The 16289-nt window shown below is 48.2% G+C and overlaps 1 protein-coding gene across 1 annotated transcript in view; it reads left to right on the forward strand.

Annotated features, from left to right (window-relative positions):
• The window catches only part of KCNJ3 (potassium inwardly rectifying channel subfamily J member 3), a 40087-nt gene extending 24750 nt beyond the window's left edge, over window positions 1-15337 (forward strand). Inside the window, exon 3 of the mRNA XM_013193603.3 lies at window positions 12050-15337. Within this exon, the coding sequence (XP_013049057.2) occupies window positions 12050-12633 (584 nt within the window). The 3' untranslated portion in view covers window positions 12634-15337. The remainder of the gene's footprint in view (window positions 1-12049) is intronic.
• Window positions 15338-16289: the final 952 nt, after the last annotated feature.

The raw sequence follows: 16289 nt of genomic DNA on the forward strand, positions 1-16289 counted from the left end.
AATTAGCAAATCTTTGACTTGGGAAAAGTATTTAGCTCAGATAAGCTTGTTAAATTTTATGTATTCACCAGGGGCTTTCTCCGTAGTTTCTTGGATTTACTTTTCACATTTATCCTATGGCTTAATAAGTGATGGAAACTGGTGACCACTGCCCCGAATTTGAACTGAGGTCTTCTGCGGTGATTGCCACGTGAGCATCTCAGAGCTCCTTCTGCCTCACGCGGTGTGAAGGCGTGCAGGCACCTCAGCCCAGCGGGGCTTTCCCCAGAAGAAGAGCAATACACTGACATGTAGGATTGGAAACAAAAAAGAATACCATACAAAATTCACAAGGAAATGTCAAAAATAATGTCTCAGTTCTGAGATTTCCGGGAAAAAAGTCATGATTTTCCCCAAAATGTCGAAAAGTCCCAGAGTTGCAAGATTTTAAACTGGCCTTTGGGTTTGCAGGTTGGGGATGAGAGTTAATGTCAGCGCAATCTGCATGTAAGGGAACGGGTTTATGTGTAAAATTAGAAGCTCCTCATAGGCATATGGTTATTGGTACAGCACAGCTTTCAGTTCTGTCTCATTTATTCTCCTGGGGTGCACACGGGAATAACAAGTACGCGGCATGACGTCACATTACAATATATATAGTCACTAATTAACCTTTGCTTGCTGCTATAATAGTCTCGCTCCTGTGCATGCTGCAGGAAATTATTTTCTGCTATATTATCTTCTCGATGCTTTGTATATAAACCATAATGGAAGATGGGGCCACATGAAGAAAACAGCGTGCAATAACTCAGAGCCTTATCTGCCTTCCCTGCTTTTGCACCAGGAAATGTTAGGCCTGTTTTATTTTGGGATTTTTATTTTTATTTTAATACGGGAGAGGTTTGATGGCACTGCAAAGGAAGGGACAGCTCTGAAATGTTGTGCATCTGGTAATCAGAATGCACCTCTGTTATCCGCAGAGATCAGACAAATATATTACCAAGGGAAAAAAAAAAAAAAAAAAAAGCAGTGGCTTCCTGCTCGACGTTGGGTTAGCGCTCCACCACCACATCCTTGGGTAAAGGGGCAGCGGAGCTGCTTTTCTGCACGGGGGAGCCCATGGCTGGAGTTTGGAGCTGCGGAGCCCCTCGGCGTGGGAGGAGGGTGGACGGTGACACCGGGACCAGCTGGAGGGCTCGACCCAGACTCTTCTCCCCGGCATTCATCTGAGGCTGCTGAAACCACGCCACAGGCAGCAGAGGCAGGGCAGCACGAATCTTCCTGTGCTCAGTTGATTTTAAAAATTAGTTACGCAGAAAGCATGTTGTGTTGTGTCATGTTCCCAGCATCTCTGTGATGCTGGCCATAAAGCCCCGCACGCTTTCTTCTGAAGGGTAACTGGGAAGCGAAGCAGTTCCATGATTTTTCACAGAAGTGCATCTTGTCTCTTTCATCTTCTCTGCTGTAAAGGCAGCAATCAGCCATCAGGCTGGAGCCAAGAGGCTTTCCTTGGCCAGAGACAGTCACGTTGTTCTGATGAGCGAGCCCCGTGTTCAAAGGCTGGAAACCCAAGGTAATAGGCAATTTATTTTACTGCTCTTTGCGGCCAGGGACCATTCAGATGCGAAGAACAAAAACCAGTTATGTCCCACTGGGCATCTGGGGCTCTCTTGTGGCTCTTATGGAAATTAAAGCAGCTGAATTCCTCGTAATTGATGCTGAAGAGCATCCTTAAAATTATTGCCATTTGAGTTTCATATTTTAGCAGCATTCATGAACTGGGCAGCCTGAGCAAGCTGTGAAGTTGATAATAAAGTCGAGCAGTGGTGGGCAGTGGTATTTTGGTCTCATGTGTAGGTAAAGCTTTTTTGTAGAAAAAATGCGGGTGAGAATATTGTTTTTTCTCCTTGCTAATGGCTTTGGGAGAGATGTAACATCAGAGGTGAAGCCAAACAGTGAAATATCCTGCTCAAAGGGAGCAGAGCGGGTTTGTTAATGTTTGTGGAAAGCCTGTGTGTACAGCAAGCTTCCAGGAAGGGAAAGAAACCTGGAACGAGCGCTTATTACCTCCCAAAATCCAAACTGATGTTGTGTTAGCTCGGTAAGCTCATGTATATTCCAGGAGCTAACTACAACACTGTCAACAAATTACTGCATAAAGAGGAGAAAATTCTGTTTTTAAGGTGTTCTCTTTTCTAAAGTTTGTGATTATTTTGAAACCTCAGAGGCATTTCTGGTTGTATATAGATAGGTAATTTTCATGAAAACCTGAAATTGCTGCCAGGAAATGAAGCCTAATGAACAACTGTATGCTTGCAGAGATATACTGTCTGCTTTCCTGCTCGTCTCCATGCAGCTGTGTTTATTTTCTGTGGGCACTGCCGGCAGCAATAGCCCTTTCTGAAATTGCATATTTTAGGTGGGCACCTGCCTGGGTGCTGCCTTCTCGTGGGGAAGTGTCCCTTTACTGGCAGCGCCTGCAAGGATGCTCTTCTTGCTGATTGCTTCTGAAAACATGTGAACGCTGTTGATCTCACGGCTTTGCTGTAATTTAAGTTAAATTCTTGACATGATGAGACAGCAGAGACAATTTCTGCTGGCACTCAGTTCCCTCTTTGCTTGGAGCACTTGTGTCCGTGGGCAGGGTGCACGGGCTCAGGAACGTGAGTTCACCTCGGCGCCCCGTTATGTCAGCAGCAAAGCAGAGATTTCTCTGCTGCGGCTAATGATAAAACTGTGGACAAACACAGCCTCATTCTTGATATTTAAATGACTTAAATATTAACGAAATGAACCCTCGGACGCTTGGTGGGAAGGGAGTGCTCTGGCAGGGTGCACAGCATGGCTGGGAGAAGCTGCAGGGTCAGTGCAGGGGCTTCTCGCCCCCTCCCGAGGGCATGACTTGTTCACTACGTAGTTGTGCTGTGCTCACGTGGGGTGCAGCAACGAGTGCCTGGTTTCCTGAAGGTACCTTTACAGCCCAGCGATTATCAAAGGTAATCAAAGAGATTACCAAAATACTCGTTTCACCCAGAACTGACAAAATTTAGGCATCTATTTCTTGGGAAATTCTGTGTGCCTGACGTGTTTGCAAGAAATGTTTGTCAGCTAAAACTGAAGACTCTGCGGCAAATGCTATGTTTAGTTCAAGGGATCTTGTGTTAAGCACTGTGAATTAATTTTAAATACATGACACAAGCTGTGCACGCGGGGAGATGCTGCTGATGGAGCTGGTGACTGGGACTTTTTTGGGTGCAAACCAGGCGCTCTCGCGAAGGGTGGGTGAGGATGAAGTAGCTGCAGGCAGGAAGGCTGGTTTACACGTTATGCCAGCAGATTTCTGCGCAGCAGAAAGTCACAGAGCGTGCCCTCAGAGCAGGCTGTGACCGGGTGCTGTGCCGATGACGGATGAGCCGATGCCACCGCTGCAGGAGGACGTGGCTTCTGCGCGCAGCGTGGCTGGTGCTGTGCCATCCCAGGAGTTCGCTATGTGTGTGCTGCAGGCAGCCCCTGCCTAATACCAGAGGCCATTTGCTCCCTTTTTCACCTGTATTTGGAGGTGTCCCCTGGTTTCCAGCAGACGAGTACCCCCTCCTTCACTGGATCTAGCCCTGAGATACGTGTGGGGTGTGTGTGAGTACAGGGGCGGGCGGTGATCATCATAATTTTAAGTACTGGTACATCAGGAGAGGATGGTCAGTCAGGTTTTCTCTTTTACAAGAGGCTGGCAGTCTTCTTCAGGGTGTCTCACGCTGAATTTGCTGTTGGAAGAGCCATGGGCTGGAGGGGGATGCGGGTCAGAAGGGCAAGTCACAGCAGCACAGGAGCGGGTTCGTTTGAAGCAGGTCTGGGGGTGGACGGATTGCCTTTCAGTCTCCGGTGTTGTGAAGGCATCCAGCAAATTAATACATATGTCAGACCAACAACGCTAAATAAGGAACATTTATTTTCAAACACAGCTCTGTGTTGCATTTCATCCTTCTATTGATACAGCCCATACCAAATGGCACGTCATTTTCAGCGGCGTTGCTTAGAAAGCGGCTGTCAGGTTGATGGTATCTTTAAACAAGCCTCCCAGCCATCCCCGAGGGCCCAGTCTCTGGCTGTGGTTGCGGACAGACAGCCAGACGGACAGACACGAGCTGGGTGCCAGCGAGGCGGGTGGCTGGCAGCTGAGACATCCGCGGTACCCAGGAGCACGGACGGCGGGGGAGCGTTGTGTGGCACCAGCGAATCGTGCCCGTCCCTGTGGAGATGCACGCGTTTTCCATCCCGGGAAGGCGGCCTCGAACGTGAAATGCTTCCTCAGACTCCTGTAGGCCTGCCAAAGCCCTGAAGATCGAGGAGCTCTATTTTGGTGTTGAGCAGCATATGGTCTGGTGGGTGTTGGAGAAGCATGGGACCGGTGAGGAATTTGCGTATTCAGAGGGCTGGGCTGCTGCTGGGCTTTGTGTTGCTTGCCTCATAATGAAAATGTTCTCATTCGAAGAGGATAATTTATTTTAAATGTCTTTTTTTTTTTTTCTTCCCTTTTCTGACAGCTTGGCATACTTCTCCTACATTTCATTCAATCTGTGTTCCTGCTGCCTCCCCTGACCACCAACAATTTTGTTCTGATTTAACAAAACAATCCTGCCTTCCCCTGCCTCTTCCCCAGCGTCCCCAAACGCCCAGCTCCGCTGAGCACAAACCCAGCACCGTGTGTTCGCCTGCAGTTCGGAGGAGGGTGGCGCAGACGGGGGGATTAGCAACCTTCCCCTGGGGGAAGTTATCACGGGGCTTGGGATCACTGAAAATTCAGGCTGGAAGGGAGCTCTGGAGGGCGCCCAGTGGTGCAGGGATTGAACGCTTCCACCTGGGAGCTGTGGCTTGTTCAGCGGCGTGCCAGTGGGAGGGAAAGGATGCAAGAACTGGCGTGTGGCAGATGGCTCTGCAGAGAAATCTGCTCAAAGAGAGGAGCTGAAGGGCTGAAGTCAACCCTGACTCACTCCTGCACGTAGAGGGAAAGGAACAGATTGGTCTTTCAAAAGAATATGTATTTTTTTGTGTGTTTAAAAAAAAAAAAAAAGAAAAATACTGGACCAGATTCTTGGATAGTACAAATTGCTGTCACTGCATTAAATGTGTGTTCAAGATTTCTGTTTGGGTAACTGAGAATCTGGCCCTGTTTTTCCAAAAGCAGGGGAAATGGTGCTGTGGAGTATTTCTGCGTGCAGAGCCCAGCATGGCAATGCTGGAGGCTGCCGTGCTTTTATTTCCACCCACATTGTCCCCTTTTTTTGGGGACCATCCCCATCAGAGGGGAGGTTAGCTCATGGCACGGTCACCTGTTGCACTCTAGGCAGGAGCAGCGCGGATGCACGCAGCGGCGCATTGCTTTGACACGCGGGTTTGGTGACATTTTCCAAGCCTGTTACAACACGTGCTGGTGACAGCTCCCGTGGTCCTGGTAAGCATCAAGACGGGCTGTCTGCAAGGTGTCAGAAAGCTATGCATCTATCAGTGATTAAAAATTGCCCTAAGAGGAGCAGCTGATAAAGACTACCCTGGCTGTCACCAGCACTTTTTAAGCGTGGCGATAGCTCCTGGGAGAACAGCACAGCCTGAGCGAGCCGGGAGGTATTTATAGTGCCAGAGCATAAACACCGTGTCTAAATCGGGTAGCAAAGCAGAAGCCTGGGTCTGCTATTCGGTGACGAGAAATTAAAATGTTTAGCATAAGAATGATGTCTGACTGTTGCATAAATGTGTGCATGTTGTTACTCGATAACCCCCGCTCCCTTTGTTCCCCTTTAGCATAGGTGCTTCACCTGATTAATCTCTGCCCTCCTTTTGTTCGGGCAATTTATAGATTTCAGTGATAAATGGTGGTCAAGCACAGCGGTCTGGAAGAAGCCCGCTGCGGATTTAAGTTTGAAGAGGGATCCTGCTGTGGCTACAAGGGGCCATTTCTCCTGCCGGCCCCACGACGCCGGGGTCCCTGGGCTCCGGGCTGAGCTGTCGCTGTGAGAAGCAGGAGGGCTGGGAGCCGCTTCTGTGGGGACAAAAGCCTGCCAGAGAGAACCTCAAAAGGAAAGGCGCTCTGAAAACACAAGCAGTTATTCCTTCAGTTAAGGCTTAAATGAGAGAAATTATTTGAATTGCACATGCTTGTGTTTTCATGAAAACATTGAGCACCTTTCTACGGTTGTTACCTTGAAGAATGAGTTTGTCTCTGGCATTTGAGGATTTTTTTTTTTCTCTTTAGAAAAGCTTCTTTTATTGAAATATTATTTAAAAAGTAATCAGATGCACTTTACATGTAAAGGTGGCACGGTGTCTGCCCAGCTGCCTTCAGTTAAAGAAAACCAGCTTGCAAAAGGGCTGCTGCTGTAAATCAGACACTTACACCAGGCAGCGGCAAGAACCTCAAATTGACAAAGTTTTATTGCACTTCAAACTATCCCGCTTAATAAAAAATGTGTCCTGAAATTATAGTGGAAGAACGCTAGTGCTAAAAATAGCTGTTCTTTCAAAATGGATGGGAACTATCTGAGTTTAGGCACCGCACTTGCTGTCAGGTTAGAAATTGGGCTGTGTGTTTCTCAGCCGTACATGGCACAGCTTGTCATTTTAAGTTATATTAAAAAATAATGTTGCAGCGAACACTGAGAGGAAAAGCCTGAGAGCATCCGTCACTCCAAGTTTTGCTGAATTGTTTCTGACCTCACATTTTGGGCACCCATTTTCTGGCTTGCTGCAGAATTCAGACATCTATTTTCATTTCAGGCACAAGGAGGCTGAGCGGCCAGATGTTCACATCAGGATATCGTGCCGTGACTTAGCTAAACGTGACACAAGCCAGCTTGTTGTTCCCTTGATTTTAAAAAGCAATTATTTCACTTCTCTTCAGTCCTGGAACCCCAAGAGAAAGAGATTTCTGTGGAAATCACGCACCTCCCTTTTGCTGAAGCTGTAAATCTTCCCTTGGTCCCGTGGGAGCACAGCAAGAAGTGCGGTGTATTGTTATGTCAAGTCTCGCGTCAAGGCTCTCTCCTTGCACTGCCTTCGTGGCCTTACATTGCAATGGTAAAATGGTTTAATTCTTGGTAACCACTAGAACATTCCTGGCTGGTGGGCTTCTAATGTTGCTGGAGGTTTTGAAGCTTTACAGGTCAGCCCCAGGTTTCAGAGAGGGCAGCCTCCCCGGCCTGGGCCCAGGTGCCTTAACCTGCGGGGCCCAAAACTTAATGAGAAAAAAAAATAAAAAAAGACAAACATAAGCGAGCATTCCTTGCATTTATGCATTTTCGATAGGAGCTCTTCCTGCAGGATTTCCCTTCACCCTGAGGGCTGGGGTGTGAAGACGCCCGAAGGATGATCTCCTTCCTTCTCGAGGTCCTGCCCCTCGCTGGCAAGCTGCAACCCGAAAACAGGGCAGGAGCCAAGGTGAAACTTGGGGGCTTCCGTGGGGACAGAGAGAGGAGCCAATGTCCTCAGCGTGCCTACAGTTCTTTTGGGGCTGCCATGGGGGCTGTTGAAGCTTACGAGCTCCCGCTGTCGGCCGGCTCCCGCAGCAGAGGCCGCCAGGATAGCAGCGCACTGCCAGGCTTTCCAGGCTGCGTACTGCGAGGTCTGGAAACTGCCTGGATACAGCCAGCTCCATCTGGGTACTTTAGAAATTTAGAAATAATTTGAGGGTTATTACAGGATAGAATTAGTCAACCGGCTTATTTGCAGAGGTTTTTGTCCCCCACCTGCCCCTGGGGGAAGGCAGGCAGGCAGCTGTCGGTGCCGCGGCGCCGGGGACGTGTGACAAGCGCATGCAGCGGTATGAGATTAGGCTGGATTTTGGGGTTTGGTGGCAACAGCGGCTGTCCTTTGGGATGCCGTCACTTCACTGTGGAACTAGTCTTGCCCTGTAGCAAAGCTAGAAGCAATCAGGATAATTATCTTAATTATTGGGATTTCAGATGGTGGGGAATTCTGACCTCTCCTCGTGACGTGTTTACTGAGCTGGTGTGCTGTCAGCTCCCCGTCTCAGCAGCTGTGTCTGAAGTGCAGGCATAGCCCAGTTTCTCGCTGGTGTTTCCTGCAACTGGGGTATTCAGGCCGAGCGTGCTGGAGCCAGGGGCAGGGGAAAACAAAAGCTCGAATAGCCGTTGCCTGGCTGAGCCTGAGATAATTGCATTCACTTCTCCAACCCGGCTAAGGCTCTACAAGCGAGCGTTCTACCTCGTTAGAAATAATAACTTGTGTTTAATAACTTACAATATGGCAGAGAGATGCATTTTTCTCCAATGATAGCACTTGCTTCAGATAGAGCAAATGATGAAAGGAAGAGGCATGATTATTAAAAAAAATGCTTTCATATAAATCACAAGGAAACAGGCTCACGGATTTAACCCGTGCTCAGCCTCTAGAGCTGCTCTGCTGTACTTTATTCGAGGAATTTAATGGAAAATTTTCTCAGACGTCGATGGCTGGGCTTTTCCAGCGGTCCTGTGGCATTACACACCAGAGCGTGCAGCGGGTGCCAGATGAGCATGGAGGGATCCCTGCATGACTGTGCTGCTGGGATGGAAAAAGGGCATGCAGGGCCATGTCCACAGGGCATCGGCAGCAGGAAGAGCAACCGCATCTTCTGATAGCATTTCAGCATCCTCCTGCAAAGGGATGCGTCCAAAAGCTCATTATTCCTAATGCTTTGAAAGGTGAGAGTCAGGTGCTGATTTCCATGGAAGAAATGTAATTTCTGGAAACAGTGTAAGACAACCTGGGTAGAGGTGGTCCAAAATGCCCAGAGATTTGTGAGAGTGCAGGCCACCTTAAGAGCAGCTTCTTTATGGAAATCTCTTCCGTCGGGCACAGTGAACAAAGCTTTTGCGGCCTGTGGTTTTGAAATAGTAGAGGTTTTCCTAGTGGACATTTGGTTTGGGGTTATGTGGGCATATATGCATAAGCGTACCTATTTTCAGGTGCATTATCACGATTTGTATTCAGCCAGAGCTTTGCTAATGTGCATTGCAATCATCGGCTGCTGAAGAGCACTTCGTGATGGACGCATGCATTTGGGGTGATGAACAACATGCACCCAACCCTTTTACTTTGACAAATAGATGGCTTCTTAATTACAAGCACAGCATACAGCATGTTTATTCCAAAAGAGAATTTAAAATTTATCCTGCGAATGAATATCAATAATATAGACAACTTGGTAAAAATTTAACCAGCCCATTAACATGACGAAGGCATCAAAGGTTCTGTCGGCTTCGTCCCCTGCTGCTGAATACCTCCTCAGGAAAAAAAAGAGTCTTCCATGCCAGCAGAAGGAGAGGGAAGCCTACGAGCCCAACCTCACCACCACACCGGTGGGTCGGGCCTGGCCGCGGTCCTCCTGCGTGTTGGAGGTCTGCTTGGCTTGGTGGGACCAGGAGGAAGCTGCCTCTGCCCTGAAATATCAGGCCTGTCCGTTTCGGAGCATGGCTTATAGATATACGGATGGAAAATAGCACAGGGGTAGTTATCTGCAAGGGCTGTCAAGTGCACTGGGGCCTTATTTGTGCTGGCCAAGGCGAAGGCCTCCCGCCTATGCAAACTGTGGGCCGACGGCCCTGAGGAGCATGCTGCTGCTGTATTTCACACCGTTAATTTTCCCACAGGAGGCAGCAAGGGCTGCAGGCTTGGCTGCCTGCGAGGGGCCACTTTCTGTCCCGCGCAGGGACACGGCCACCAGCCGGGGCCTGGCCGAGACCAGGGACGCGGCCACCAGCCAGGGCCTGGAGCGTGGTGCCATGGCCAGGGCTGCAGTGCTGTGCCAAGGCTGCAGCAGCAGAGGCGCTGCCGTGCCTGTGGTCTGCTGCCCTTGGGAGTTTGCTAAGGGAGTGGCAAGGGAAGGGAGAGCCGGGAAACGCAACGGAGCTGGAGGAAGATCTGAGAATTGATTTCTTGTCCAGTGCCCTATCAGAGCTTGTTAGGCAGCTCCTCGCATCTTCTGCCTAGCGTGACAGTTACTCCCTGTGCTGACAGGCGTGTTAGTTGCTGCTGCTCATCCTGAGAGACTATTGAATAATTTGCAACCCTGGGTTTGTTAGAGAATAGGATGAATTGATTTTGAAGAAAAAATTATATACCTGCAAATATTTCTCTCTCAGACGAGCTTCCAAAGGGTTATATCAATGTAACGAAATGTGCAGTTGATTTTCTTTCACATCAGCTAATAAATTTTCTGATAACAGGCAGGTAAAATGCTCCTCCTTTAACAGCCTAGTGACAGCCACAGGTTTGGTAGATGGCAGGGTGATGGCTTGGGGTGGAGAGAGCCTGGTGCCCTCCCCTGAGCCCATGCATCGCGCGTCCTGCTGGTGCTGGCACCTCCTGCCCACCGGCAGCGTCGTCCGCTACCAAGTGCTCTAGGAGAGATTTGCATTGGAGGTGTTTGTTACCTAAAGCGCAGGTCACCGAGTTAACCGGCCATCTGCTCGGCAGCCACCGCAGGCCGCCGCAGTGCTGCTTCCCCAGCACACGCGTTACGGGAAGCGCTCGGCTCCTGATGGGGGCTCCGCGGCAGGCAGGCCTGCAGGAGAGAGGGGAAAGGGCTGTGCCGGCCCTGCGAAGGTGCAGCTAATGAACAGCTGCAGAATAAAGGACACAGATGGAAGTACTCGCTATAATTACCATTTTTCTACAAATTATGTGGTTTGTTTTGTTTTGTTTTGTTTTTCTAAACCCATCACAGAGTATAAAATGCTGTCCTATCCGTGGTTGGCGTGAAGGGGCAGGGATGGTTTGGGTTTTGTTGTGTGCACTTGCAGAGCCGTCAGCCCAGGGGAGGCTGTGTTACTGGCAGAGGGAGAGCACCCTGGGCAAAACCCTACCCAGGCTCATATTTTTCTCCTAAGAGATAAAATGGAAAACTGTGTTTTTTATGCCTTGTGAAATGCTCAGGGTATTAGCAGTAGAAATTGCTATGCAAAACGAAAAATTCCATTCTGCTAGCAGTAACATGAAATGCAATAACATTTTATTTTTCTGGCTGTGTGTCACCAGATGTGTATTCATCCCCCACTACCCTTTCCTACAGCCCTGCTAGCAGTTTTCTTGTGCTTTCCAGTTTCTTTTAATTTGCTCTTGACTTAAAGGCATTGTTGTTAGCTAGGCAAAGGATGTGTTTGTCCAGGTAGATTTAACGTTCTGAAAACCAAATGCCATTTTTGCAATTTGTTACACCAGGATAAAATGGTAGTGCAGTTGTACTTCCTGATTGCTATAGAGACTATTTATAAACAACATAAAAAAAAAAGGAAAGAAAAAAAACCCAACCACACATTTCACATTTATTTCTCTGGTTCTTCAGGGCAGGTGGGTGGCCAGGGGCCAGCAGTCAGCAGGAGGAGGAAGAGGAGGAGGAGGAGGAGGAGGAAGAGTGGGCAGGGGTGGGAGGCAGGGGGAGAAGGGCCGTACTGGGCTCCGTGGTCATATTTCTCTGTCCATGCTAATGTTTTGAAACTTAGATCTCAGCCAGGCCATTATGTATCTGTGAGCAGATTGCTCATGAAGCACTTGAAGAGAAATAAATACATTTCACAGCACATACTTATTGCTCTCCGGTGGACTGAAGTGCACTAGTGTGGGCTTTTTTTGTGCACATAACCCGTAAGTGTAGGGTCTGGTTTTGTATAATTTCATGAATATGATGAACATGCGGAACAGCTGAGTAATACTTTAAGATCCCATCAAGTCCAACTCCAGGTTGCAATTAGCATCTGTGGCTAACTTAATGCTGGGGTTAAAAGGGTAGCTCTGTATTTTCACTTCATCAGCAGTGCCTTCAGAAGTGGCCGTAACAATAGATATGAATTATTCATGCGGTTACGCCCCTCGCTCTATTTTTGGCTCCTCTCACACTGAGGATGACAATTTAATAGCAACTGTATGAAAGTGGTAGACACACCAGTGCCTTCTCTTTTATACATTTAAAAATATAAAATATGTTTCTTTGAAGTGTTCAACCCCCCCCCCCCCCCCCCCCGATGTAAGTGCTTCCAAAATTATCCATAACCAATCGAGTTTTCTCCCTTGCTGGTTGCAGGGATGACGTGCCAAGCCAGGACGTCCTACACCGAGGACGAGGTGCTCTGGGGTCATCGCTTCTTCCCGGTCATTTCCTTGGAAGAAGGGTTCTTCAAGGTCGATTACTCCCAGTTCCACGCGACGTTCGAGGTCCCCACCCCGCCGTACAGCGTGAAGGAGCAGGAGGAGATGCTGCTCATGTCCTCGCCCTTGATAGCGCCCGCTGTCAGCAACAGCAAAGAAAGGAACAACTCAGTGGAGTGCCTGGATGGTCTCGACGAAGTTGGCACAAAACTACCTTCAAAACTGCAGAAAATAACTGGAAGGGAAGACTTCCCCAAAAAACTCCTCAGGATGAGCTCCACCACCTCCGAGAAGGCCTACAGCATGGGGGATTTACCCATGAAACTGCAGCGGATCAGCTCGGTCCCTGGGAATTCGGAAGAGAAACTGGTGTCCAAAACCACAAAGATGATGTCGGATCCCATGAGCCAGTCCGTGGCCGACTTGCCACCCAAGCTCCAGAAACTGTCGGGTGGCGGCCGGATGGAAGGGAACCTTCCTCCCAAACTGAGAAAAATGAATTCGGACCGCTTCACATAGCCCGGCCGGGCGCCTGGCTGGCTCGCAAAGCCCGGACTGCGGCGAGAGGCGCAGCGTGGGCAGGCCGGCCGGCCTCCGCACCGCCTCCCGCGCCGGCTCCACGTGCCCAGGGGTGGCGGTGGCAGTGGTGGTGGCGGTGGTGGTGGTGGTGGCGGCAGCGGGGCCGTACGCATGCTTACCAGCCTGCCGACCGTGCCCGGCATGTAGTATCACAACGCGCATGCAATAATAGTGTGCAATTTTTGCATATAGTTTTATGGCATGACTCGTACTATATTTATACTGTATATTCTGAAAAATATATAAAGGGGTGTTCTGTTCCCCTTTATTTCTTAAAAGTATGTAGTAGGTAAAATATGAGAGTGGGTAACTTTCAGGGTAAGTTATAATTTGAGTTAATATTTTTTTTCTGATGTGGGTTGTGATGTTTTGTTCCACAAAGTGGCTATGGTGCATGTTTTTTTTTTCCTTGAAAGAAGGTGTATTAGTTACTTCCTCACACCAAATCTGCTAGCCTTAAATTAACTGCTGGTTTCCATTTTGCTTTAACATTTTCTTGGGTTTCTTTTTTTTGCCTATAGGCTACAGGAAAAAGAATGTATTTCATAAGGCACTATTTAGAAAAGAAACTTATATTAACAAGGCTAGGCAAAACAATAAAAAAAGGAGTAAAATTATCAATTTAGGTATGATTAGAAAATAATTTTGGAGTTCTTCCATAATTTATAACAGATACATATGAAAACCAGAAAACCCTTTCAAATAAACAGCATGTGCTTGGTTTCTCACATTGATAGGACAGCTCACTGTGGCAATAGCTGACCGTCCGTGAAGTCAAGCAGGCTTTTGTTCTGGATGCTCTGCCCCCAAGGGCAGGGCCAGAATCCCCCCGTGCTCCAGCGGTGCCAGGGGTTCTCTGCGCTGCCGGGCGATTCCCTGCACTGTTTCTCTGTGGTAAAAACATGTTCAAAAACATTAACCAAGGTTGACCCTGTGGGTTTTGAAATGAGTAATACTTTGTATAAATGTCTGCTTTGACAGCCTTCCGTGGCTGCGTTTGGTTTTTGGGTTTTTATCCTGTTTTGCCCCAAAACGTGGGGCCACGAGGTGGGGTGGCTGCTTCGGAGCTGGGTGGCGGAGGGGCTCCTTGTCCCTCTGGGGCTGGGCTGGGTGGTGGTGGCGATGGGGAGCAAAGCCTCGGGGGCTCTACACCATGAGGGACAAAACAGTTCGTTTTTGTTACAAAGGCTGTCCTGGAGCAAGAACCGAGAGGCTGAACGTCGCTGGAAGGGTTGGCTCAAACGCCGTGGTGGCTCGGTGCTCGTCCTGGAAGTTACCGTGTGGGGTCGGTCAGTTGTGCGCTCATGGACTTGGTACTAACTGAAGGTTTTTTCACCATTTATAATGATTTTTGAGTGGCACTGCATGCTTTTTACACCTTTGGCTATACTGAAATTCTTTGCACGTTGTTGTTAAAGGGAACCGTGTGTGCAGCTCCCTGTGTGCTGATCCCCAGCGCGCGATGAGCAGACCTCTAACGCTGCAAGGTAAAATCTGAACGTTTTCCCCTGTTTGCTAACACTTGCTCAGGTTGTCCTGTAAAATTTGTGTGCCAGGTGTAACTCTTCCGCTAGCCCTTGGCTGAGTGAAAACAGCCACGTGCTGGTGGCAGCTTCCTCACTGGGGGGACAGCCACAGGGGTTTGTCCCTGCCCAGATCCCCTGCTGCCATGGGACAGCTCACTGCCCAGTTGAATTTTCCTTGTGGAAAAACAATGTGGCACATCCCTGGACTAAGAGCAATGGTATTGCACCCAGCCGTGCCTCCTCCACCCAAAAAAAAACATTGGGAACATTTGGGCAACAGGCTTCCCCTCCTTGCACACCCGCGGCGGGGCAGTGGGTGCCCAGCTACAGCAGACTCCTGCCGTGCAGGGGGAGAAGTGGCATTTTCCCCTGGGATCCGGGCACGGCTGCGTGCGGGGCCGAATTAAGCAGGAGCCGTGTCCACGTGCTGTACAACCCCAAGGCAGGGAGCCAGCCGGGAGCAGGGAGCCTGAGGGGCGCGGGTGACTCAGCGGCTGCATACAAATACCTGAAAGTATGCGAAATGCTGGGAAAGAATCCTCTCTTTTATTCAATTAATGCCAGATAAAATACTAAGTTATGATTAATTCAGAAGTTTGACTTTTTAAAATCCAAATAATCACTTGTCCTTGCTGGACCCAAGATTTCTGAGGCTTGTGGCTTGTACTGCAATGTGTTACGTACGTTAAGGCTAAAATACATGTCTTTCGTTAATGAGAGTGAAAGTACAAACATGGATGATAACTTTCTTTAGTTACTTGGTTTAAGAAGTTATTTCTGGTTAATATTTCATTTTTATTGGTGTGACCCCTTTTCTGTTTTTTCCTAACCAATTTAGCTCAGCCCTAATGCTTATGCTAAGAAGAAGTATGTCTGTTTGTTCGATTGCACAGCCGGTCTGTGTTCTCTACTGCTGAATTTATGCTTGAATTATATTGTAAATTGTACATATTCAAATTAGAATAAACTAAATGCATTTTCTGGCATGCACTCTATAACTGTATAAATGTACAAGTTTATTTGAATTATACAAAACAACAAACTCTTGTATTCATTAATACTGCAAGCTCAGTTTTATCTACAGCTATATTAAACTTTCAAAAATCGTTCGGTTTAAATGCTCTGGTGTGTTTCTCTTTTCTCCATTTTTTAATACTTTAATAAGTGGCTATGTATTCAAGCTGTTCAGGGACTTACAATTCACATTTGGTGTGTGTAAAAGGCCAGTCTCTTGACTGGTCTTAAGAAAAGCAAAAATAAAACACAGTTTAGTTGTAGTTTTTTTAGGTCCTGGGGGCCCATCTGCCCCCTGTGTGCAGAATATTAGATTTCTGTAATTATATGTATATTGAATATTAGCTTTCTGTAATTTATGACATGCGCTTTCTTTGTGCACAGGGACTTAGGAGCTCTTCATGCAGAGGGAAGTAGGAATTTATATAGTTATCACCCAGAAATCACTAGCGGCGACCAGGCCTCCCCCCTTATGGAGCAGCCCTTCCTCTTTGGCTTCTTAGCATGAATTGCCCCCTCGGTGCCTGGGTGTCACCACTCAGGATGGACAAAAAGCATTCTGTGCTAAAAAAAAATAGAGAATGACTGAAGGTATCATTTGGCAACGATAGCTGACTTCTTAACTCTTGCCCTCCCAGTGGCTGCTGAATGAACGTTACCAGCGCATAACCACGCTTCATCTCTCCCAGTTAACCTTGTTGTGAGTCCCAGCCTCGTCTGGCAGCCCCAGCACATGCTCGTCCTAATGCATTATTCACCTGGCCCCAGGCCCGTGACATTGCTAATACGAATGCATATTTTTCCATACGGTTACAAGTGATAGTAAAATTCAGAGATTTCTTTGAGTACTCCTGCACCTGCTTTCCATTCAGAGCTTTATTCCTGGTGGTGTTTCCAAATCCCCCAGTACAGCATGGCTCAGATCACCTAGGAGTACTTGTTGCAGCTAACATGTACGCAGGCTTCCCAAGCACTCAGCTCCTGAGAAACCGCCCTGCTACCTGTGCGAGACACGCCACAGCCCAGGGAATCGAGGCTCTGCTTAGCATAATTGAA

This window comes from Anser cygnoides, chromosome 6 (assembly GCF_040182565.1).
Source record: "Anser cygnoides isolate HZ-2024a breed goose chromosome 6, Taihu_goose_T2T_genome, whole genome shotgun sequence".
In the NCBI taxonomy this organism is placed as follows: domain Eukaryota; kingdom Metazoa; phylum Chordata; class Aves; order Anseriformes; family Anatidae; genus Anser; species Anser cygnoides.